The following is a 27241-nucleotide window of genomic DNA, read 5'->3' as shown; positions in this document are numbered from 1 at the left end:
CTTCCGGAACTGGCAACAGCTCCAGCAACTCCTGGGGATCCAGACTCTGAGTAGACGATGCCGTTAGCTGTTTCGACGTCGACATTGTAGCTTCCGTCGTCGCCGCTGACTCTTTCGTCCCTCACGATGGCGATGACGGGGGCATCGACGCTTCTTGCGTGGGAGGAGACGGGGGCTGGAGCCTCGTAGCCCTGAGGGGCAGCAAGGGCTACGGCAGCCAAGGCGCAGAGGATAACCTGTGATACCAATCCCAAATTCACTTTTTTGGAGTTTGACTTAATGTTCCCTGCATCAGACTTGTGTTATGAACGTTGGTAATTAAATCAATTACTACAGAGAAGTAATGGAGAACAGAGGGGTCGAGAGGGAGAGAGAGATTTAGAAAGAGAGATCCAAAATAGGAATTTGCTATGAAAAATTTACTCAGACAAAATATGCTTCACATTGATAAGTAAACGCTTAGAACGTTATTTGAATTTGTAAGACAAATGCCCGTGTTCATATGAAAAGTGTAGAGTTACGTTATGCCCACGATGTGAACACAAAGTAGCTCTATTCAATAATGGAAATAGAAATATGAAGTCTTACAGCAAAAAATGAACTTACACACTTCATACTGAACGATTGAAAGGAACTGTGACGAATCCCTTTGACCAGCTGCTTTTATACGGGTCGCTAGCGACGTCGACATCAGGTGCAAGGTCTTGTTTTCGATCCTGCTGCAGGATCATAGAAAAAGGTCACATGAAAGGTCCTATACCGATTTCTTGATTTATTATAATGAGCCAATGAAAGTTAAACCAGATACCGTGACCTAACGCATTGTTATATGAAGGTTTATCCATATTTATGATAGGTTAACTTCGCTTCATTTGTAATTTAATTAGAGTTTGCGGCAAAGGACTAGGTTCTATTTTTGTCCTCATTGATATTCTCAACATATCTGTTCATGTTATTCTTATTTTGGCCAGGATGCTGATACTAATTAAGTGATCTATATTATTAGTATCTAGCTTTATATATATATATATATATATATATATATATATATATATATATATATATATATATATATATATATATATATATATATATATATATATATATATATATATATATATATATATATATATATATATATATATATATATATATATATATATATATATATATATATATATATATATATATATACATATATATATATATATATATATATATATATATATATATATATATATATATATATATATATATATATATATATATATATAAATGCGTGTGTGTTTGAGTATGTATTTTGTCACTTTTACACAGTACACTTTTTATAATAACAAATATTGAACTGAATTATAAATGCTTTCTCTAATGACTTGTCACTGGACCCATAAGGTTATTCATTACTACTCACAATGATTGCACCACAGATATTACTTAATATCGGCTATGTATCAATGTGTTAACGTATCTGGGTGGATGTGCTTATCAAATACAATAAATCTTGGAAATAGATAGATAAATATACATACATACCAGTGTGTAAGAATATATCGTACACTCACAGAAATAAAATACATATATATATATATATATATATATATATATATATATATGTATGTATATATATATATATGTGTGTGTGTGTGTGTGTATGTGTATACACATATATTAGCTATCATATATTAACATAGGTTGATATTGATTCTATATACAGTACCTGCATTCGACAAGCATATGTACCTCAGATTTGATATGAACAAATATATCTCCTGGTAGCCGGATGGTTAAAGTCACTGTCTCTCGTCTCTTTTTATTTTTAATGCAGGCCATGGTTTGAATACTGGCTGGGAAGAGACATCTAACTTTAGTGTCAGGTATTCAAATATATATATATATATATATATATATATATATATATATATATATATATATATATATATATATATATATATATATATATAGATATATGTGTGTGTGTGTGTGTATATATATATACATTATATATTCATATGTATAAATATACATATGTATGTATATATATATATATATATATATGTGTGTGTTGTGTTTATATCTCTTATACATAACAGTGAATGTTTGTATGTTTGTATGTCTGTGTGCATGGCTGTTTGTGTGTTTGTACCCTATAGAAATCCGAACTGCCTGACCGATCCAGTCAAATTTTGGCACGTGGCCAGCATTTGACCCAACTTAGATAATAGGGTAGGCTTCAAACCTGTAGCCCAGCCCCCCTTCCCCTTCCCCCAACCCATTCAGTTTATAACTTATGTCGTAAATAAACACTATGGGTTTATCACACCTCATTTCATGGACTCGGGACCATACAAATATATTATTGAAAATGTTTTTCGGTCACCACAGTAATACCTGGATAAAAGGGACAGAGAGCACAGTAATACCTGGTTAAAGATGACAGACAGCACAGTAATACCTGGAAAAAGGGTCAGTCACCACAGTAATGCCTGGATAAAGGGGACAGACAGCACAGTAATAACTGGATAAAAGAGACAATCACAAAAGCAATACCTGTATAAAAGGGACAGTCACCACAGTCATATATGGATTAAAGTGACAGACAGCGCAGCAATAACTGGATAAAAGGGACAGTCACAAAAGTAATACCTGGATAAAAGGGACAGTCTCCACTGTATTACCTGGATAAAGGTGACATACAGCACAGTAATACCTGGATAAAGGGTCAGTCACCACAGTAATACCTGGATAGAGGGGACAGGCAACATAGTAATAACTGGATAAAAGGGACAGTCACCACAGTAATACCTGGATAAAATGGACAGTCACCACTGTATTACCTGGATAAAGGTTACATACAGCACAGTAATAACTGGACACCACAGTAATACCTGGATAAAAGGGACAAACAGCACAGTAATACCTGGTTAAAAGGGACAGACAGCACAGTAATATCTGGTTAAAGGGGACAGACAGCTAGTAATGCCTGGATAAAAGGGCCAGAGAACACAATAATACCTAAATAAAAGGGGACAGTCAACACAGTAATACGTGGATAAAGAGGACAGACAACACAGTAATACCTGGATAATAGGGACAGGCACAAAAGTAATACCAGGATAAAAGGGACAGTCGCCACTGTATTGCCTGGATAAAGATGACAGACAGCACAGTAATACCTGGATAAAGGGTCAGTCACCACAGTAATACCTGGATAGAGGAGACAGACAACACAGTAATAACTGGATAAAAGGGAGTCAGTCACCATACCTGGATAATGACCTGGATAATAACTGGACACCACAGTAATACCTGGATAAAAGGGACAGACAGCAGTAATACCTGGTTAAAGGGACAGACAGCACAGTAATACCTGGTTAAAAGGAACGGACAGCACAGTAATACCTGGTTAAAGAGGACAGACAGCATAGTAATACCTGAATAAAAGGACACTAAAGCAATACCTGGAAAAAGGGGACAGAAAACACAGTAATAACTGGATTACAGGGACATTCACCACAATAATACCTGAATAAAAGGGGACAGTCAACACAGTAATACGTGGATAAAGGGGACAGACAACACAGTAATACCTGGATAATACGGATAGTCACAAAAGTAATTTCTGGATAAAAGGGACAGACAGCACAGTAGTACCTGGATAAAGGTGACAGACAGCACAGTAATACCTGGATAAAAGGGACTGTCACTAAAGTAATACCTGGATAAAAGAGATAGTCACAACAGAAATACCTGGATAAGGGGACAGACAACGCAGTAATACCTAGATAAAAGGAAGTCACCACAGTAATACCTGATAAAAGGGACAGACAGCACAGTAATACCTGGAAAAGGGACAGATAACAGTAATACCTGGATAAAGGGGACAGACAGCACAGTAATACCTGGATAAAGGGACAGACAACACAGTAATACCTGGCACAGCAATATCTGGTTAAAAGGGACAGACAGCACAGTAATACCTGGGACAGACAGCATAGTAATACCTGGATAAAAAGGACAGGAGTAATACCTGATAAAAGGACCACCACAGTAATACCTGATAAAAGGGACAGACAGCACAGTAATACCTGGATAAAAGGGACAGACAGCACACTAATACCTGGTTAAAGGGGACAGACAGTATAGTAATACCTGGATAAAAGGACAGACAACACAGTAATACCTGGATAAAGGGACAGTCACCACAGTAATACCTGGATAAAAGGGACAGACAGCACAGCAATATCTGGTTAAAAGGACAGATAGCACAGTAATACCTGGATAAAGGGGACAGACAGCACAGTAATACCTGGATAAAAGGAACAGACAACACAGTAATACCTAGATAAAAGGTACAGTCACCACAGTAATACCTGATAAAAGGGACAGACAGCACAGTAATATCTGGTTAAAAGGATAGCACAGTAATACCTGGATAAAGGGGACAGACAGCATAGTAATACCTGGATAAAAGGGACAGACAATGCAGTAATACCTGGATAAAAGGTACAGTCACCACAGTAATACTGGATAAAAGGGACAGACAGCACAGTAATACCTGGATAAAAGGACAGATAGCACACTAATACCTGGTTAAAGGGGACAGACAGTATAGTAATACCTGGATAAGGGGGACAGACAACATAAATACCTAGATAAAAGGACAGTCACCACAGTAATACCTGGATAAAAGGGACAGACAGCACAGCAATATCTGGTTAAAGGGACAGATAGCACAGTAATACCTGCTTAAAGGGGACAGACAGCATAGTAATACCTGGATAAGGGGAACAGACAACACAGTAATACCTAGATAAAAGGTACAGTCACCACAGTAATACGCAGATAAAAGGGACAGACAGCACAGCAATATCTGGTTAAAAGGGACAGATAGCACACTAATACCTGGTTAAAGGGGACAGACAGCATAGTAATACCTAGATAAGGGGGACAGACAACGCAGTAATACCTAGATAAAAGGTACAGTCACCACAGTAATACGCAGATAAAAGGGACAGACAGCACAGCAATATCTGGTTAAAAGGGACAGATAGCACACTAATACCTGGTTAAAGGGGACAGACAGCATAGTAATACCTGGATAAGGGGGACAGACAACGCAGTAATAACTGGATATAAGGGACAATCACCACAGTAATACCTGGATAAAACGGACAGACAGCACAGTAATACCTGGTTGAAGGTGTCAGACAGCACAGTAATACCTGGACAAAAGGACAGGATAAAAGGGACAGACAGCACAGTAATACCTGGTTAAAGAGGGTAGGCAGGATATTAATACCTGGATAACAGGGACAGACACAGCAGTAACACCTGGTTAAAGGTGTCAGACATCACAGTAATACCTGGATAAAATGGACAGTCACCACAGTAATACCCAGATAAAGGGACAGTCAACACAGTAATACCTAGATAAAGGGACAGTCAACACAGTAATATCTGGATAAAAGGGACAGTCACCACAACAATATCCCAGATAAAAGGGACAGACAGAACAGTGATACCTGAATAAAAGTGACAGTCCCACAGTAATTTTTGGATGAAAGGGACAGTCATCACAGTAATACCTGGATAAAAGGGACAGATAGCACAGTAATACCTGGATAAAATGGGCAGTCACCACATTAATACCTATCAGTGCACCCACTACTGTTCGAGGGATGAATGTTGGCATGAAAAAAGTAGAACTGTCAGCCGGACTGTCAACATAAACCCCTCCCCTCCTCTTCTCCTCTCCCTTCCCCCTTCCCCCTCCCTTCCCTCTGCCCTCCCCTCCCTTGTCCCTGTTCCTACACGTAAGTTAGTATGTATATATATATATATATATATATATATATATATATATATATATATATATATATATATATATATATATATATATATATAAAACCATGATTGTGTACCTGGAAACGCTTATAGGACAGGCCAGCACCCGGCCGTGGCTGAAAGTTTCATGGGTCGCTCCTCATACAGCATTATATGCTGTACCGAAATTTCGATTGTGCCGAAGAAATTTCGGCTCATTTTGTACTTATTTTTCCAAGCCACTGCTGTCAATATATGTACATGCACACACACACACACACACACACACATATATATATATATATATATATATATATATATATATATATATATATATATATATATGTGTGTGTGTGTGTGTGTGTGTGTGTGTGTGTGTGTGTGTGTGTGTGTATGTATGTGATTGGTACATCCAAAGTCACACCAAAGTAGGCAGGAGAAGGGCGCGGGAACAATTAGAGATTCCGTCTATACATTTATTATTAGTCTTAGTCAGCTTTTTATTATTTTGACCCGTGGTCATATCATCAAGACACAAAATTTCCGACAATATGTATTGTGTTAAAAATGAATATATACAAACAAAAATTATAATTGCAAAAGCAATTACCCTTGAAAGTGTATTTGATTTTCCAATTTTAATTTTCTCTTCTCTATGTTCATTTTTAAGACAATACAATACTGTTGTAAATTTTAGATGTCCCGATGATGTGACCACAGGTCAAGAAACGTCGACTAAGACTAACAATAAATGTATAGACAGTATCTGTGAGTGTTTCTGAGCCCTTCTCCTGCCTATTATGGTGTGTCTTTGGACGTGCCGATTATGTACACACACACACATATATAACATATAAATGGATGTATGTATGTATGTTCCACATACACTTTGAAACGCATTGAGCAATTTCAACCAAACTTAGTATACTTTATGACTTACCATTTGGAAAAAAACACTGTTGAGGGTAAGACATCACTGGCACCAAAGAGGGTTTGTGGGAGGGGGTGAGATGTAAAAATTACAGAAAACGACAGATATTAGTGTCTAATCCATAGTTTCTTAGGTCGTTGTGATGAAAAGTGACACTCCCGATGCCCTTTAAGTCCAAGTTCAGTCCTGGTAGGGGAGGATTGGGAAGGGGTGACATGTAAAAATAACTGAAAACGACAGATATTAGTGCCTAATTCATAGTTTTTGAGGTTGCTGAGATTAATAGTAACACTCTCGATGCTCTTCAAGTACAAGTTCAGCCCTGATAGGCAGGGGGCGTGAGAAGGGGGACGGAATGTGGTGACATGTAAGAATAACCCAAACAAAAGATATTAGTGTCTAATCCATAGTTTTCGAGGTCCCTGAGAAGAATAGTGACACTCCCAATTGCCTTTTAAGTCCAAGTTCAGCCACAATAGGGAGGGGGTGAGAAGGGGTGGAAAGGGGGTGACATGTAAACATAATAAAAAACAAAAGATATTATTGTCTAATCCACAGTTTTTGAGGTCTCTGAGATAAATATTGACACTTCCAATGCCCTTTAAGTTCAAGTTCAGCCCTGATAGGATGAGGGGTGGGAAGGTGGTGACATATAAAAATAACGGAAATGACAGATATTAGTGTCTAATCCATAGTTTTCGAGGTCACTGAGATAATACTAACACTCCTGATGTCCTTTTAAGTCCAAGTTTGGTCCCAATAGAAAGAGGGGTGGAAAGAGGTGGGAAGGTGGTGATGTAAAAAAAAGCGAAAATTGCAGATATTAATGTCTAATCCATAGATTTTGAGGTTGCTGAGATGAATAATGAAACTCCCAATGCCCTTAAAGTCCAAGTTCCGCCCTGATAGGAAGGGGGAAATGAGAAGGGGTGAAAATTAAATTGTCAAACTAACAGATATTAGAGTCTAATCCATAGTTTTCGAGGTCACTGAGATGAATTGTGACTCTCCCAATGCCCTTCAAATCCAAGTTCAGCCCCCATAGAAAAGATGGGTGAGAAGGGGTGAAAAATAAAATGTAAAAAATGACAGATATTAGTGTCTAATCAATTCAATAGGTTTCGAGGCTGCTGAAATGAATAGTGACGCTCCCGATGCCCTTTAAGTCCAAGTTCAGCCTCAATAGAAATGGGGGGTGAGAAGGGGTGAAATTTGAAATATCAACAATGCTCGACAATGTAACTGTAACTGAAGCAACTATCTTAACAGGAAAGAGAGAGAGAGAGAGAGAGAGAGAGAGAGAGAGAGAGAGAGAGAGAGAGAGAGAGAGTGAGGGCGTGTGAGAGAGAGTAGGGGGTGTTGGGAGGAGAGAGAGAGAGAGAGAGAGAGAGAGAGAGAGAGAGTTACCGTATTATTCATATTTCTGTGTCCATTGCTAACTATGGAACTTGAAATTTCTCATATAAGTTTCTCAAAGGTGTTTTCTTTCCGAAGATTTTGCTACATTAAAAGAACAACTTTGTAACGTTCCGTTTCTTTAGTATTGTTGAGTGTTCTATGTCAGAGGTCATGAATAGCTTCATGCTAAGGTGAGGATGGAATCGTCTGGTACCTGTATTTCTATTACAAGTAATCCTGCATCAAATAACGACCTTATCTCTTTTTCCATCCCCTTCACCATTATTCGAGACTTCTGTTTCAGTCTGTACTCCGTCCAGTCTATCATAACAATCAATTTCAAATTGTGCAACGTTACCGAAGTGAATTCTGGTAAGAAAAAGTTTGTTGAAAGTAAATGTCGTTCCACTTTTATTATCTATACTTAGTGTTCCCCATTAGGCATCACCAACTTACGTACCTTCTTATGGCAAGGACTTGGAGGAGGCAAAATTATTTTTTGTCACTAATCTCTACTACTCATATCTTCTTCAAATACTCTTCTTTTCTATGGAGAATAACTACACTTACGTGAAAGTGACAATTTTCATTTCAGCTGTAATACAAAGTGGGCCCGTGGTTTCCTTTTACAGCATAAATTTTGGTCACATTTCACTCATACATGGAGACGTCCGTCCTACTCTCGAAAGATATGCAGTTCCTTACAGGCGATGATTTCTATTTTTTTCGCACTAAATATACCACAGGTTATCCTTATGAGCTTTCAAAGTTTGGAATCATATCCATTCGGCTCCTTTTCCTGGCTCCATTTTCCTACATTAGTTAACAAGTGTTTATCATTTCTTTTTTCTTACGTCTCACGTTTATCAAGGTTTTTACCATCTTTGTACCCTTGATAGTTACATCTTTGGGCCACTATATCAATTCGTAATTATGTATTTGTTAACAACAGCCGACATTTGGTGTAAATATTAAAAACTTTGTTGGCCTGCTGAGCTGAGATATTAGTTAGCGGTAGGTCTGAACCATACTTAGATGGAGGCCCAACAAGATTTTGCTAAAGCTACATTAACACATAAGTTCTTTAGACAATCTTTGTGGCAGGGAAAAAGACTTGTAACGGTAGTAACCTCATCCCACAGACACCTGGTGAGAATTTGGATTCATTCCCTTTAAGGAAAGAATATATACATACATACAACATACAAACACACAAACACGCACACACACACACACACACACACACACACACATATATATATATATATATATATATATATATATATATATATATATATATATATATATATATATATATATATATATAAATATATATATATATATATATATATATATATATATATATATATATATATATATATATATATTAGCTGACCAACCCAGCACTACCTAGGAAAACTCTGAATGCCAGCCGATAAACTCTCTCTCTCTCTCTCTCTCTCTCTCTCTCCTCCCCTCCCCTAACAGCCCCTCTACTTTCTCTCTCTCTCACTTCTTCTCCCTTTCACTCCCCTCTCTCTCTCTCTCTCTCTCTCTCTCTCTCTCTCTCTCTCTCTCCTCTCTCTCTCCTCCTTAACACCCCCTCTACTCTATCTCGCACTTCCTCTCATTGTCATTCATTCTTGCCCTCACTCTTTCCCTTTCCTGTTAAGATAGTTGCTTCAATTACATTGCCCAACATTTTTGACATTTTATATTTCACCCCTTCTCATCCTAAATTCCTATCAGGGCTGAACTTGGACTTAAAGGACATCGGGAATGTCACTATTCATTTCAGCGACCTCGAAAACTATGGATTAGACACTAATATCTGTTATTTTTGACATTTTATTTTTCACCCCTTCTCACTCCCCCCGTCCCCTTAGTATCAGGGCTGAACTTGGACTTAAAGGGTATCAGGAGTGTCACTATTCATCTCAGCATCCTCAAAACCTATGGATAAGACACTAATATCTGTCGTTTTCGGTTATTTTTACATGTCACCCCCACCCCCTTAAGTGCCAGTGATATCTTAACCACCCACAATATTCTTTTCCCGATAGTAAGTCATATGTATATCGGAATGAGGTATGATAAACGCATAGACTTTATTTAGTTACTAAGTCTACGGGAAGAACCAGCCTCGTTTCAGGTAAGCCTTTTCCACCCCCACCCCCTTTGGTGCCCTTTGGTGCTAGTGATGTCTTACCACCACAGCATTCTTTTCCAGATAGTAAGTCATATGAAATTTTGGTTGAAATTGCTCAGTGCATTTCAGAGTTATGCTGGAACATACACACACATACTCACACACACATACATACATCCATTTATATTATATATATATATATATATATATATATATATATATATATATATATATATGTGTGTGTGTGTGTGTGTGTATATATATATATATATATATACATATATATATATATATATATATATATATATATGTGTGTGTGTGTGTGTGTGTATGTATGTATGCATAGTATAAAAAATCCTTTCGTTCAGGAAATAGTAGCAATCCATACACATATCTATATAGCAGTATAAGTTGTGATACTACCGCAACTATAGGATGAGTCCGAAGTTATGTAATGACGAAAAATACTTTTCATGCTTGTAGTTTTATTTATTTACAATCAATAAGTTAGGATGGACTTTGTTCGTATAAATTATTCGTTGGATGACATCAAGATATCCTTATCCATTACTGAGGACTGCCATAGGTGCGTGATGGTGCTGCCACGGAGGATTCACGTGGAGCTCCTTCGATGATGCCCCTGGCCCGTTGTTCCTCGGCGAAAGCAATTTGGTCGAGGACGAACTGGGGAATTGGGTGGGGGAATTCGGGGGCCACTGGCAAATGGGCAGCCTGTGGCTGGAAGCCATTCTCATCAGCCACGAAGCTCAGCTGTACAGGGGTACCATCAGGAGCTGTGTAACTGCAATAATAGATATAATTTCTTTATATGAATGAATTACACATCAGGAACCTAAAAATATTACGTAGTAAGGAAATCCAGAATAGGCAACTTTCAGCGGAAACCCACAGAATTTTGTGGTAAAATAAGAACCACAACAAAAAACTAGAAAATATTTTGTATTGACAGGTAGCAAAATCAATTTTTCTTAAGGATTTCATACTGGTAGTTGTCCATCTGCAAAAGTTTTACATGTTGACTTCTAATGAATGAAAACGAACTTACGATAATCTTCCACTACTAGAAATGGCTCCAGCTGCTCCAGGAGCCCCAGACTCAGAGTAGGAGATGCCGTTGGCTGTTTCGACGTCGACGTTGTAGCTTCCGTCATTGCCGCTGACTCTTTCGTCCCTCACGATGGCAATGACTGGGCCAACAAATTCCCTTGAATGGGCCGAGGAAGGAGCGGGAGCCTCGTATCCCTGAGGGATGGCCAGGCTCACGGCAGCCAGAACAGAGAGGATTACCTGGAAATTTACAAATAACACCTTATCACTGAATGACAGTCATATCTGGCCATCCAATTATGCATTGCTGGAGGTACTGTGCCCTAACCGACTTAATGAAAACAAATGACTGTAACAAACCAGTTACATATTCACCAAATATGTCTGAATACAACAAAAATACAAACTTACCAAATAGCGAAATTTTTTATTGTGTTCATGTTCCAGCATTTCCACAATGCACAAGAATGTTAACGCTTTTATATACAAACGTGAACATCTGGACGTGATTAAATATCTGATATTTTGACTAAGTTCTTGATCATATGCTATGTAATGTTATATATATATATATATATATATATATATATATATATATATATATATATATATATATATATATATATATATATATATATATATATATACATGTATATACACGCATATATATATATATATATGTGTGTGTGTGTGTGCATACACACATACACATATATATGTCTGTGTGTGTGTCTGAGGACGCGTGGAAGTGTGGTTTGAAGATATCTTGTAAAGTAATAAATAATAATTATCCTGTTTATTTTAACCCCACAAAAGCCTCACTGCAACCACTGCAAACAGAACTTACACACTTCATGTTGAGTCGTCTGCAAGCAACTGATGATGAATGAGGTCCAGTGACTCCTTTTATACGAGCGGCAGGCGATAACGAGTGTACCCCTGATGTCTAATATTTGGTTCTGTCACAGGCATTTGATGATGAAGGTCAGCTGAAACGACTTTTACTAAACTGCTAATTTATTCTAAAGCAGCAGCAAATGTTGATCTGGGCTTTCTCTCGGGATCTTGTTGTCGCTACGCCAGATCTCCGTTTATATCAATCACTCCAGATCATTGATATGTAAGGATCAAAGAAAGCCGGTCTCGAAGCGTTCCTTAACCAGTTGGGTCACTCGGGTTGAAATGTGACTGAAATTTAAGGTAATTAATTAAGTTTCCAACTCGTGTTGACTCTTGTTTTCGTTCCTAACCTGATCTGGCTCTCCTTGCTTTGACCTATTGTCAGTTGGCTGCCCATGGCTCGATATACTTTCTAGTTTTCCTTTCTGGTTTTTCTTATTTCTCTTGAACCAAAAAAAGTGTCTGGTTATTATATCTCACGCCAAGAGATAAATTCTCACTGTTTTCGTTGGAGCATTATGGTAAGAGAACATTTTTTATGTGCTCTTTTGCATTTATTTTGACCATTTCGAGGACAACGAGTTCAAAAGACGAGGTCTGCGATTGTCATGGAATAACAAGAATGAACTGTATTTTTTTATCTTAAGTTTTAGTCTTTACTGTTTTTTTTTATAAAAGAAAATGAGCATACGCCCACTTGATCATTCTTAAGATGTTACTCAGAAAATGTTCCAGAGGATTTTTTGTAAATATATATAAATTCTTACTAAATTCTGATGTTCTTGAAGCTAGTGACTCCAGGGGAAAAAAACACGCAGTCGCTGCCAAATTCATACTTAGACTGCTGAATTGTGTATGAACACCCTTTAAAGTCAAACATTTGCCGCATTATACAATTACCAGAAAGCTCATCAGTAGCGGGTTGAACTACTAAACACACCGCACCGCTCCCTTAGCTTACTGGCATTCTCACGACTCCTGGATATTGAGGCTTTCCTTCCTAGTACCTTTTTAATCCTACCTACCCATTCAACTGTATATATATATATATATATATATATATATATATATATATATATATATATATATATATATATATATATATATATATATATATATATATGTATATATATATATATTTATATATATACTATATGTATATTGTATATATATAATTATGTATATATATATATATATATATATATATATATATATATATATATATATATATATATATATATATATATATATATACCGTACATGTACACACAGACACATATATATATGTGTGTGTGTATGTGTGCATGTCTTTCAAGAAGAATGTTAATATATTAACGGATGTTATTTGGCATCTTTTCAAACATTTTTATGATTACGACAATCATGAAAGATTACATTTTCAAGCTGATGATCATAAATAAATAGACGCTTGTTATTATACAAATACATATATTCTAAATAAGTTCTGATTTATTCAAATTTTCTCAACGAATTACGTTTCTATGATTTGACTATCATTGCTGGTAAAATATAATCGCAAAGATCAACGGAATTCACTGAACAGTAACTGAAGGCAATGACAATGCAAAACCTTTCGTCTTAATGGTCAGCTGACTGCATTCCGAAGTAGAAAAAAATATTGTTCCTTTATATCTCTAGCATCTACGAGGTCCAAAGACTTTCATTTGGTGCTGTATACATTAGTATATTTCTGTATCTGCATTTTTTCATGTTGGTTTCAGCCAGATGGTAAGGTGGTATTTATCTAAAATAATATACATTAGTATCTAAAGAGAATTGTTTACTAAAAAGACCATAATCAAAAAGCATTTATATGTTGGAGAGTGTCTGCATGCATATGCATATTTGAGGGGACCTAAACACAAACCAATTTACTGCCTGACTTTTAATGCTATGCAACCGGCAATTATATAGAAAATTAAGTTTCAATCTTCAGGTGGTTTGAACTCAAAGCCAAGATGTTAGAAGCAACAAGCACACAGCTTTACTGACCAAGCCACAGCAGAGAATCTTTTCTCCAGTCACTGCTACGAGAATGCCTACAAACTTTCGGCCAGAGGACTTTCTGTGGAAGTATGCTTGAAACTGACAGTTTATACACGTATATATGGCCCTGACGCCAATCGGGAGGAAACAAGATTTTCCCGCTCGGAAGTTAGTGCTAAATATATGCCTTTTGGCGAAAGAATTTGCATAAAAGTATGCTTGAAGTGGTTGTGGGTAAGCTTTTCTGTGATATTGCCTTCTGAGTACGAGAAAAAAGTGTCTGCCTTGACGATGTCGACAGTGCTGTGTGCTTGCAGCTCACAGAATCTTAGATGTAATTTCAAACCACTTCAGAACTGAAATTTATAATCTCACTTAATTGCAAGTTCCAATAGCATTCATATATTTTCGTGAAAAAGTATTTAATAATGCTGTCTATGCTGTTGCTCAAGAGAGCTCTCTGTGAAAATATCAAGGAAGCTGACAGTGGTAAGCACATACGCGACACTAATTTTCAAGCAAAAGAAAAAGATTTTTGTAAGTAAGTGGTTAGCAGTGCTGTGTGCTTGTAGCTACTAGCAACTGGGATGTTAGTTCAAACCACTTGAGGGCTAAATCTTTTTCTTTCATTTAATTGCTAGTTACATCAATATTCATACATACATGCATACATATATATATATATATTCATACATACATACATACATACATATGTATATATATGTGTGTGTGTGTGTGTGTGTGTGTGTGTGTGTAGATGTGAATAAGAATTTCTGATTTAAATTGGAATCGAACCCCAGCCTCTCAAATGAAAGGACAGGGCTTTAGCAAATGACCCACACAAGTCATAAAAGAAGTTGGAACATAAAAACTTCGGTGCCTGAGTTTTTTTTGGGGCAGGCTGCTGCCTAACATACCAGCGAATCTTACTCAACTCCCCGACCCACCAGTAAGTCAATTGGTAGCATTTCATTCAAATACCCCTTCAGCGTGGATATAATGGAACTAATGAACACGCCATAAAAATAAATTTCTGACTCGCATCGGGATTGGACACCATTCCCTCAAATGAGAGGCCAGGGCGCTACCAATCGACCCATACAGGAAGTGAAAGAAGTTGGAGCCCAAGTACTTCTGTACCTGAGGTTTTTCCCTTGGCAGGCTGCCGCCTAAAATACTAGCCAAGTCTGCCTAACTTCTCGACCTACCAGTGAGTCAATTGGTAGCATTCTTTCCAAATTCACACCAATCCTTCTGCAATTTATTTTGCCTTCTCAGTCAGTACTCTGCCATAAACCTTCCTTGTTAAATGTAATGGTATCATGATCCTTTCAGTCTCTTTTACACCTTTGTCCTCATGCAAAGAAACAACAATAACAAACTTTACCCTTATCAAGACATACTATACACACCCTAATCAGCCACTCAGACACACTAACAATAACACTTCCGCATCATAGCATCTTACTGATCTTGTTCGTAGTCCTGTCAACTGGTGACTTTCCGCCTTTCATACACACACGCACACACATTATATATATATATATATATATATATATATATATATATATATATATATATATATATATATATATATATATATATATATATATATGTATGTATATATATATATATATATATATATATATATATATATATATATATATATATATTCATATATATACATACATGTATAATATATATAGATATACTCATATAATATTTGACTCTACGATATGAAACTTGTAACACAGAGATTACCTCAATCACCTATTATGGTAATCAAATCCTCATCTCTGGGATAAGCGCACACACTCACACACACAAACATACATAATTTATATATATGTGTGTGTGCGTACTTATAGTAAAGACAGAAAAACAAAACATGTTTTCAACAGTTCTTTTTATGCCTTAAAGTACTTCATGTAAAAACAATTGGGATGAAAATTCTCTCTCTCTCTCTCTCTCTCTCTCTCTCTCTCTCTCTCTCTCTCTCTCTCTCTGTCTCTCTCTCTCTCTCTGTCTCTCTCTCTCTCTTTCTTTGGTTGTTGAAGAATGACTAGACTAATATTCAGTCAAGTGCCAAATTTGGTACAAAATCTGACCTCAAGCCATTTTATCATATTTCCTTCCACGACTTGCATTTTGTCTGAATTCTCAAGTAATAATTCATTTCTCCCTTTGTGTCCTTAAGACACTTTCATTATTGCTTTAATTTTTATGAACTTTCCAATTTAATTATTTGTATATAACCTCATGATAGAATATCCCATTAGTCAATATTCGTGGTCCCTACAATATCCATGTTATTAAAAGAATATTTTAAACAATGTGAACATTCTCTCGTTTATTGCATGTGGCATCGCAGAATAACATACATTAACCGTCAATAAATAACAGGATGGATAACATTAAACTTCAGAATTACTGGGGACGACCATATGAACGGGATGGTGCTGAGACACTGTCTCTTGAGGGAGCTCCTTCAACAATACCCCTGGCTCGCTGCTCCTCAGCGAAAGCGATTTGGTCGAGCACGAACTGGGGAATTGGGTGGGGGAATTCGGGAGCCACTGGCAAATGGGCAGCCTGCGGCTGGAAGCCATTCTCATCTGCTACGAAGCTCAGGACAACTGGAGTTCCATCAGGAGCAGTGTAGCTACGGAAAAAAAATGAATGAACAAAAAAAAAAAAAGTCGTTCAAATATAATCGAATATGTATATATACCGACTAAATGAAGACAAAGTTGCAATATGAATTAACATTATCGACATACAACAGATTATGATGGACGCTAACAAGACACAGACTTCTAAGACATAGAAGCGAACTTACGAGAATCTTCCACTACTAGCAATGGCTCCAGTTGCTCCAGGGGTTCCAGACTCAGAGTAGGAGATGCCATTAGCTGTTTCGACATCGACGTTGTAGCTTCCGTCATTGCCGCTGATTCTGTCATCTCTCACGATGGCGATGACGGGGACATTGGCGATCCTTGATTGACCTGAGGAAGGAGCGGGGGCTTCGTATCCCTGAGGGAAGGCCACGGCCGTGGCAACCAGAGCAGAAAGGATTACCTGTCAAAGAAGGAGTCTCTTTATTTAGTTTCCTTAAGTAACATTAAATGAGGTTGCGAGCATAGTGAACTGATTGATTCGTTTCTGTAATCGAGCTTCACAACGGCTATAGACAGTCATTATAAAATATGTATAGAAAGAGAAGTATAAAGATGAAAAAGAATGAGGAAATTATGAAACAGAAACTCACGAAAAGTTTTGTCTCTTAGTATCAAAAAAAAGAAAAAAATAGAAAACTTAGAGACGAAGTATTGATAAAATTAACAAGTAATTTTATTTCTTAAATTTTCCACAAGAAAATGGCATTGTCAAAAATATATGGTGCATAAGACCATAATGAACGCATTCCCTTTAAGTTAATTTACCTTACATTTAACCAACAGTAAAAAAAACTTTTTATCTGGTGTTTAAATTTTAGGTATATTGTATGCATGTTTCTAAGTACACACGCATAAATACCATGCATACCTACATACATACACACATACACACACACATATATATATATATATATATATATATATATATATATATATATATATATATATATATATATATATATATATAAACATATATGTGTGTGTGTGTGTGGGTGTGTGTATGTATGTATGTATGCATATTATTATTATTATTTCAGTAGATGAAACCTATTCACATAGTTAAATGGGTAGCGACAAGAGGAGAAATTTTATACAATCTCATTAAATACAAACAATGAATTGAATCTTGTAGTAAACCACTTCCATGGAAGTTCACTAATTACTTACAAACTTCATCATGACTGGTCTGGAAACAACTGATACCAAACCATGGCAGCGAGCCCCTTTATACTAGTCAGTGACCGTCAGTATGGCCTGTGGACTTTGCCCGGTCGCTTTGGTACAGAGACGAATTGGACAAGGCCAAATGAAATGACTCATATCAACTAAGCGACAGAATCGGATCCAGATTTCGGAGGTGCAATTAGCGAGACGAGACGCCCAGGCAACTTACCGCTGTCCGGTTACGTCTGCCAAAAGCATAAATTATGACACAAATTCAAGGTGGCCAAGTAGTTATTATTCTTCTATTTCTCTGGGATTAGTTTGAATATCATATTTCCAAAACAGTAATGATAAGAATATGGTCGTAGTATAAAGGACAGGTAACAGATAGGTATTATCTCTCTCTCTCTCTCTCTCTCTCTCTCTCTCTCTCTCTATATATATATATATATATATATATATATATATATATATATATATATATATATATATATATATATATATATATATATATATATATATATATATATATATATATATATATATATATATATATATATTTTCCCATATATATATATATATATACATATATAATATATATATACACATATACACACATATACATATATATACATACATACACACACAGACTCACACTCACACACACACACACACACACATATATATATATATATATATATATATATATATATATATATATATATATATATATATATATGCAAACACAGACATAATATTATTACGTTTGTATTTTACAGCCAGTTATGTTGTATATTTGAAAGATCCCCATTTTTAGTTTTAGGTAAATCTAAATGATTCGTATTCTAATCTACAGTATAGTTTCTTGTCGAGTGTTTGATACGTCATTGCGAGACGGTACTTATCTCACTGTTGAAACTGTGAGGGCTACTGCAACACTGTCAGTCGACTCTTGTGTATCATAAACTTATATTAGCTTTACCTCGAGTTTGGCCTCACAACTTCCTTTAATTCGCTCTTAACTAACATTGATTTCAACTTACTCTATCGGCAGATTTCTTTGTATAGTTTATTAGTGCAATATCCCTCGTGGTAATCAAATTTGTACTTTACAAACAGGTTGTTCTTAAATCCGCGTCACGCTACACATTATCCCAGCGTCCACATCTACTGTAAATAATGAGAGAGCATATGAGCCACTTTTTTCTATTTTTTTTTATATCCACAAGCGTCCGTGGTCATAAAAATTACCATCATCTTCTTATGGTAAGAAAATAAACATAAAAAAAAAACTCAATTTTACTCCCTAAATAGAAGGAAATCCATGTTTACTTTTCACAGGACATGTTTGATGACGGGATGGATTTTATCGCTAAAACAAGTATTTATCATTGTAACATTAAATCATTGTAATTAAGTTACATTTCCGTCTGTTATACTCAGTATAACAGACTCAGTAAATAAAGATGATATTTTGGCGTTCCTCAGTTCCCTGAAACCTGTCAATTACCAGATTCCTTGTGCCGAATTGCAAGTCATTATTGCGTCCACTTGTCTTGTCAGTTGTTCCTATAGAACTTGTTTTAATTAGAATGTGAAGTTCTCTCTCTCTCTCTCTCTCTCTCTCTCTCTCTCTCTCTCTCTTTGGGGGCGTACTTTTTGCTTGATTATGCGTTCGATTGCATTAATCTCTCATTTATGAGCGTGGAATCGAACTGGGGAGTATTGGTACCACACTCAACAGACTGGACTGATAATGGAAGCTAAAAGATTAATACCACGGACATTACTGTACGACCTCCCCAGCCCCCTCGCCCCCCCCGAGCCTTTCAATTTAATTCTTTTAATGTACAGTTAACCACAATAAGCCAATGATAATCCAAGTAATTCTTTAAAATATGCAATAAGAAATAAAATTTACAATAAACCCTACAATTTCCGTTCCTTTGTTGTGCAGTTAACAATATAATGAATAACGAGAGGAAATATAATTTTAATTCCACTGATGGACGGTGTATTAGTTTACTATAAAAATTACAATTTTAGTTAATTTAATATACAGAATATTACAATATGCTTAGAGTAACCTTGCATTTTCAGTTTTTGTAGTTCACAAAATCAAATTTATAATAAAATTAGCAGTTTCCATTCTTTTAATGCAGGGTTAAGAACAAAAATCTTGAGAATAACCCTCGGAGTTTCAGCTCCTGCACTATATAGTTAACGAGAACAAAATTATGATAATCACTGGCAATTTTAGATATACTGATGTGCAGTTAACGACAATTTATTAGGTAAACCATACGATATCAGTTTCTAAAATGTATGGATAACAAAAATAAACTTTTAGTAAACCTTATCATTGCAACTCCTTCAATATTCTGTTGAGGGCAATAAAGTGCGTTAATCCTTACAATTTCAGTAACTTTCATATAAAGTCATTGACTAAAAATTATGATAAAACTTACAATTTCAGCTCCTTTAAGGCTTAATTAACATCTTGATACTTGTAATAAACCTTGTAATGCAAATTATTTTGCTATACAGTAGGGATTATGACAATAATTTTATCATAAACCTAAATATGTACATTTTTACCGCAGCAATAAACATTATCATTTTTATTATTTTAAAGACGATAAATTACGACAACCCTTAAACTTTCAACAACATCAGGGTAGGGTTAATGACAAAAAATTACGGTAAACCCAACAGTTTCAATTCCTTTAGTGTTCAGGTAGCAACATTGCACCTGTAATAACCCTTATAATCTCATTTCCTTTGATGTACAGTTAAGAAGAAGGCGGAATTATAGTTGAGAACTATAAACTTGCGATAAACCTTAATTTTGACATTCTTCTAACGTACCGTTAGCAAAACTTACACTAAACTTTGTAACTTCGATTCGGTTTTGGGGAGAGTCGTCAATAACAAATTTCAATAAACCTTACATTTTCAGAATCAATCTCAGTTTCTTTGACATAAAATCAACGACAATAAATGACAATGATTCTTACAGTGTCGCTCACTTAAAGTATTTCTCCTTTGGTGTACAGTTATATCAGTATATTACAACAAACTTCACTCTTTCATTTCCTTTACTGGGCAATTTATGACAGTAAACTTACGACAACCATTATAATACTTGTTGCCTTAACGAACTGTTCAGAATAGAAATTTATTATAATTTCCATTTCTTCAACGTACATTTTACGACAATAAATTACTATAAAATGTGCAGTTGATGACAATAAACTTTTGATAAACCTTATAAATTTAATCCCTTTTCGTTTATTTATAACAATAAACAAAAGTATGTTAAATCTGACAATTCCAGCTCTTTAATGAACAAACAAACCACGATAACTTTCTTAACAGTCTATCATTCTACCTCGGTGAATGTAAGGCTGACAATAATAAAAGTTAAGTATAGCTTAGTTTAACCAGACCACTGAGCTGATTAAAACCTGGCTAAGAACCAATTCGTTACCTAGCAACGGGACCTACAGCTTATTGTGGAATCCGAACCGCGTTATACCGAGAAATGAATTTCTATCACCAGAAATAAATTCCTCTAATTCTTCACTGGCCGGTCGGAGTCTCGAACTCGTGCCTAGCAGAGCGCTAGCCGAGAACTCTACCGACTCATCCAACGTGGAACTACTAACAACGATAAAATTACTATCTGCGTGCCCTCATGGCCAAAGCTACTGCAGATTTTGGGATGCTGACAACAATTTTGTGGCTTCCATCTTTGTTGATGACTGTCGTTTCTGATGATGGAGATTAACTGGAACAACTGCCATTCTACAGAGGCCAGGGAGAAGGCTGAAGCTTACCTACGCTCAGAGCCAGCGGAGACAGTGACAGTAGACGGAGACGATTACCGACAGCCTGTTATTATTGTTTGATAACTAGGTTGCGCAGTGATTTTAGTGTCGTCCTCAGAGAAATCACTTTTAAAAAAGGAAAACTGCCACAAATATGTCTTAAATCATGAGATAATTTCATTACGTACGTATTTATGCAAAAGAAGCAAGAAAAGGGGAAATAAAGAAACTGAGCTGACAACAAATAAATTTCGAAAGAGGAGGAAATATGCAAAAATTTTATATATATCTAATGTTAGCAAACTTTCTCCTTCTTTTCCTTGATACATAACCTTGTGTGAAACTGTTCTCAATTCAAAATTTTCTTCTCTCTCTCTCTCTCTCTCTCTCTCTCTCTCTCTCTCTCTCTCTCTCTCTCTCCAAAAAGAAGTGAAAACAAAATGTCTTTAAATTATTGCTTCTACACCCGTTATCGACGATGGTGACCTTGAATGTTCGATATTATCGAAGGTTCGCTGCTTCTCTGTCTCTTTATAAGTAAAATGTGATATAATGAAAATATGAGAAAACAGATACCTTTTGCGTAAATGCTAACTACATTTATTAGTAAGACGTGTTATGATCCAGAATTCTGACCCCGATACCAGTGAAGCGTGCTCTTCCTGCGGCTTCCTCACGTGGTGTAACCAGTTTAGGTGAATGATCTTGAACTGTGGAATTCAAGGCTATGAATTAGTTTCTATTTTGATAATGAAAGAGTTTCAAGAGTTTCGCTTATATCCTCTTTATTAGGCATAGCAGGGGACTGAAAAAGGTGTCTGGTAAGTTTTGGATATGCCTTCATTGGACGAATGACGAACATTTTGATGGTAATCCTTTGCGAACGCGGAGGAAAGGTTCCAAACTGTTGAATCATCAATATTTGCCGTGAATCTTTATTGTGCTTGTGTGCGTTTTATTTCAGCTTTTTATTATAAATATCTCTAGACAATAAAGTTTGCAGGGTTTGTTGGCTCTCTTTCTATTTTTTTTTTTTTTTTTTTTTTTGCCAAAAAATATTAGAATTTTTGTATTTTCTTTGTAATTTTGGATATTTTCAGAATTTTTAAGTGCTCATATTCCACAAACCAATAGTTCCCTCTGTTAATACGACAGAAAACTTCTTTTGGATTTATGGTGCGGAATCAGGGACGAACATTTTCCCCCAAAAAATCTGTAATGAATAAGAATATAAAGAAAATAACGTAGAAACGTTAATATCGCTGCCATTTTTTGCATCTAAACAGTATAATCTAACCAGCCAGCCCATTAAGCTTAGACGTTCCATCACTAAAGACAGTCCAACTAGTTTTGAAATTAGTTTTTGCTATTCATTTTTTTAATCATTCGCAACATTGCTTCGCTTATCCCTGCCTTCCGGTACGCGGGTAATTCCATTCATTTTCATGGTTTGGTACAATACATAAGTTAGAGGTGATTGGAAGAGAGCGAATAATATAATCAAGAATTATTTATGGATGCTGTGCCTGGAATATGGTATTCAAATAAAATCTTGCAATATTAAAACAATTATTTTGCACTGTTGTTTGTGAACATATTTCAAAATATTCATTTACTTTATTCCGATTATATGGAGATCCATCCTTAGTAGTCTCTCTCTCTCTCTCTCTCTCTCTCTCTCTCTCTCTCTCTCTCTCTCTCTCTCTCTTCTACGAATTAAAATACTAAAAGGAGATCGAATCAAGGAAAATTTATGAAGTGCAGTGCACTTGTACAGAACATAAATATTGTTGTTTATGGAGCGAACCAAACAATTATTAGCTATAAACAGGCATAAGTGAGCGGCTACTACTCTTATGCACGTTTAGATAAAAATCAGCATCTTGCAGTTAATCTGAAATAAAATCACACACCGTTGACAGTTTGATTAAATATGTGACATGTAGTTATTTTTTTCCCTTTTACGAGTACCATATATAGATTTGATTTTCAATCTTGTCTGGTGACTGATAATTACCACAGTGCAATGATGATTTTTTTTAGTTACGTAAAGGTAAAGGACTTTAATGATGAGGTTGATATCTAAACATTTTTATCACTAAAACCTTCTGTGGTAAAAAGCCACTGCTCGTAAATTGCCTTGGACTGGATTCATAGAATTCAGGGTAAAAAGCCAAGCACCTGGGTGGCTTTAGTCATTGAGTGCTCAAGTAATTGTGAAGAGGGAGTTGGAGTGGTTTAACAGCAAGGCAGAGAGACCTAGAAAATAAATGGGATGAGGTAGAGACTAAAGGTGAATCTGGGGGAAAACTCCACAACTACACTGAGAGGTAAAAGTTAGGCAAGTTGGATATGTCAAGGGCAAATATGGAAACTAGAGAGGTTGGGTATGTCAAGGGCAAATATGGAAACTAGAGAGGTTGGGTATGTCAAGGGCAAATATGGAAACTAGAGAGGTTGGGTATGTCAAGGGCAAATATGGAAACTAGAGAGGTTGGGTATGTCAAGGGCAAATATGGAAACTAGAGAGGTTGGGTATGTCAAGGGCAAATATGGAAACTAGAGAGGTTGGGTATGTCAGGGCAAATATGGAAACTAGAGAGGTTGGGTATGTCAAGGGCAAATATGGAAACTAGAGAGGTTGGGTATGTCAGGGCAAATATGGAAACTAGAGAGGTTGGGTATGTCAAGGGCAAATCTAGAGAGGTTGGGTATGTCAAGGGCAAATATGGAAACTAGAGAGGTTGGGTATGTCAAGGGCAAATATGGAAACTAGAGAGGTTGGGTATGTCAAGGGCAAATATGGAAACTAGAGAGGTTGGGTATGTCAAGGGCAAATATGGAAACTAGAGAGGTTGGGTATGTCAAGGGCAAATATGGAAACTAGAGAGGTTGGGTATGTCAAGGGCAAATATGGAAACTAGAGAGGTTGGGTATGTCAAGGGCAAATATGGAAACTACAGCCGCGAACGAGGGAGACAGTGGGAAGAGGTCATCAGGTTGGTGATTTATATTGTCTTCTACCTTCGACTCCTGGGCTAATTGGATACCCGTTGGCAGTGTTTACGGTAAAAACACTGCACATAACTAGAATTTCTGATACGGCAGTAACGTTAACAAAAACGGTAACCTTAATGATGCTGACACGGAGCTGTACTTCGTTCAACAACCAAGACTAGTGAAAGCTCTTATGCCTGATGGATCCTGAATTGGAACTAGACGATGGATCAAGACATCCACGTCGTAATTTCTATTATCACTAATAACTTGGTGAGCTTCAAACGATGACAGGGAGATGGCCATTAAGACGCTCCGGATTGGCAAAGGAACTATCATCGGTGGAGCGTGCTGCTCAAGAAGCATGTCATTACCCGTTCTGGTTGCTGGACTTGAACTATATTCGAGATTAAATGTACCACAGTGCTTTCCAGGCTTGTATTTTTCTTTTTTTTTTTTTTTTTGTAAATTTCGACTAAAGCTGAGACTGACTCCTAAACGACTTTAGAACACGACGCCATTAAATAAAAATTGTTCAACTTCTCACGTCAAGTTTTCACATCTTACTTCGGCTAATAGGCATCTTCTTTTTCCTTCAAAATGTTGCCTCAATTGACCTCTTGTAGTGGATAACTAGGAATTCAGTAAAATATAAGATTAAAACAAGAATGCATACGGCACGAACGCCGATATATCATCTGAATGGAAGGGTTTTTAAATAAAGAATTATCTTTAATCTCACAAGATTCTTGGATTTAACTCTTCATTGTTTATTCCTTCGCTTTCAGAAAAAAAAATTACCTTCTTTTTTAATACTAATTTCAATCATTAAAAAGATTTGTGTCGTTTGAAATTTGTGTCTTGTTCCAGTTAGAAATAAAGCTGTTGCCTACCTACCTACAAGATTCTTAAAATTCCTCATTTCCTTTTTTATTCACTGTAAATAAATTTGAATTTTCTTGCTTTTGTGAATACTCATTGGAATAGTATATAAATAAATACTCATTTTTCTCGAGTATCTTTGTAAATCCAGTTTGAAAAGTGACTCTTAACGACCCTACACTGATGCCGTGGTCTCATGAACATGTCTCGTTAAAATGACCTCTCTTTTTTAATGCTGAAGTCGATGAGACCGGCAATCAAGCGTCCTTATCTAGTCAGGAGGCAGAGGGAGAAAAATGGAAAAAAAAAGGAGCGGACTTCACTCTGAAGGTCGCTGAGACGAGTCACTTAGCCTACCCATAAGAGAAACTGAACAATCTAATCTAAGAAGCTTTATGTAAAATCAGTCTCTTCTCAACACAATGAATGTAAAGCTGCTGATACATGTCATGGAGAACTTTGAAAAAATTTATTTGACTTTTTTTATTAAATTATTCTGGAAGTTTTAATATCTACGAAAAAGCAGGCAATTCTGATTTACAAGTGCGCAACCAGCGTAAAATCAGATTTTCCATGAACTGCTGAACTTGAGAAGCACCCTTCAGAAGGAAAAAATCGCAAATCTTACGCAGAATTCTCATCCCCGGGTATTCTTTGAGTTTGCATCTTTGATTCTGAAGCCTATTTGTCCATCAACCTTTCCTGAGTAATCACCTCTTCCAGGACAACTTCCTCCTCATAAGCTCATACTCTTATTAACCTCGTGTACTCTTGGGCCTTATATTCTTGATCACTTTCTCCATGGCTCTCTTAGTATTTAAACTGTATCACTGCGTTATTCCCCGCTCTGTCTGAAATTACTCTGCTGTTTCACTACAATTACTCTCCTATTAATCACTTTATGTTTTGCCTTTCTTCAGGGATGCCATAGCTCTAAATACTTGATGCTTCCTGTGAGATCCCCATCCCTGAACCTTTCAAACTTTTCCATAATAGCATAGTCGTCCTATCCGTATGGTTCGGAACTAAATGTCAGAATCTACAGTGAAAATCTTATACTAAAATATTAGAAAATCGAGGAGTCATAAGGCAATTGTCGAAGTCAGTTTGATATTATATATATATATATATATATATATATATATATATATATATATATATATATATATATATATATATATATATATATATATATATATATATACTATATATATATACATATACATATAATATATATATGTATATAGTTACTTAGATGATTTCTTAATTTTTCGACTTCCTCGCGTTTTTTGATAAGTTTATTATTACAAGCCTGAATCAAAATAGCTAGAAATCGAAGAAGCTTTTTCCTCCCTTGGCAGGAACCGAATCAGTGTACATGAATTTCTAACGAGGATTAACTAATGTAACT

At 36.1% G+C, this 27241-nt stretch overlaps 3 protein-coding genes across 3 annotated transcripts in view; all 3 read right to left on the bottom strand.

The window, feature by feature from the left end:
• The window catches only part of LOC136829179 (cuticle protein AMP1A-like), a 1175-nt gene extending 436 nt beyond the window's left edge, over positions 1-739 (bottom strand). The window contains exons 1-2 of the mRNA XM_067087497.1: positions 607-739; positions 1-236 (exon numbers count right to left, since the gene is read on the bottom strand). The exon at positions 1-236 is cut by the window's left edge and continues 6 nt beyond it. Coding sequence (XP_066943598.1) covers positions 1-236; positions 607-615 — 245 coding nt within the window. The 5' untranslated portion in view covers positions 616-739. The remainder of the gene's footprint in view (positions 237-606) is intronic.
• Positions 740-10769: 10030 nt separating this feature from the next.
• LOC136829178 (cuticle protein AM/CP1114-like) lies at positions 10770-12369 on the bottom strand. The gene is made up of 3 exons (XM_067087496.1): positions 12217-12369; positions 11368-11609; positions 10770-11103 (listed from the first exon to the last, which is right to left on the bottom strand). The coding sequence occupies exons 1-3, from the start codon at positions 12223-12225 to the stop codon at positions 10869-10871; spliced, it is 486 nt and encodes a 161-aa protein (XP_066943597.1). The 5' UTR covers positions 12226-12369; the 3' UTR covers positions 10770-10868.
• A 4242-nt stretch (positions 12370-16611) lies between these two features.
• On the bottom strand, positions 16612-18220 carry LOC136829177 (cuticle protein AM/CP1114-like). Its single transcript, XM_067087495.1, has 3 exons — positions 18125-18220; positions 17116-17357; positions 16612-16938 (listed from the first exon to the last, which is right to left on the bottom strand). The coding sequence occupies exons 1-3, from the start codon at positions 18134-18136 to the stop codon at positions 16704-16706; spliced, it is 489 nt and encodes a 162-aa protein (XP_066943596.1). The 5' UTR covers positions 18137-18220; the 3' UTR covers positions 16612-16703.
• Positions 18221-27241: the final 9021 nt, after the last annotated feature.

Source organism: Macrobrachium rosenbergii, chromosome 44, assembly GCF_040412425.1.
Source record: "Macrobrachium rosenbergii isolate ZJJX-2024 chromosome 44, ASM4041242v1, whole genome shotgun sequence".
Classification (NCBI taxonomy): domain Eukaryota; kingdom Metazoa; phylum Arthropoda; class Malacostraca; order Decapoda; family Palaemonidae; genus Macrobrachium; species Macrobrachium rosenbergii.
This window is presented reverse-complemented; position numbering and strand designations above follow the sequence as displayed.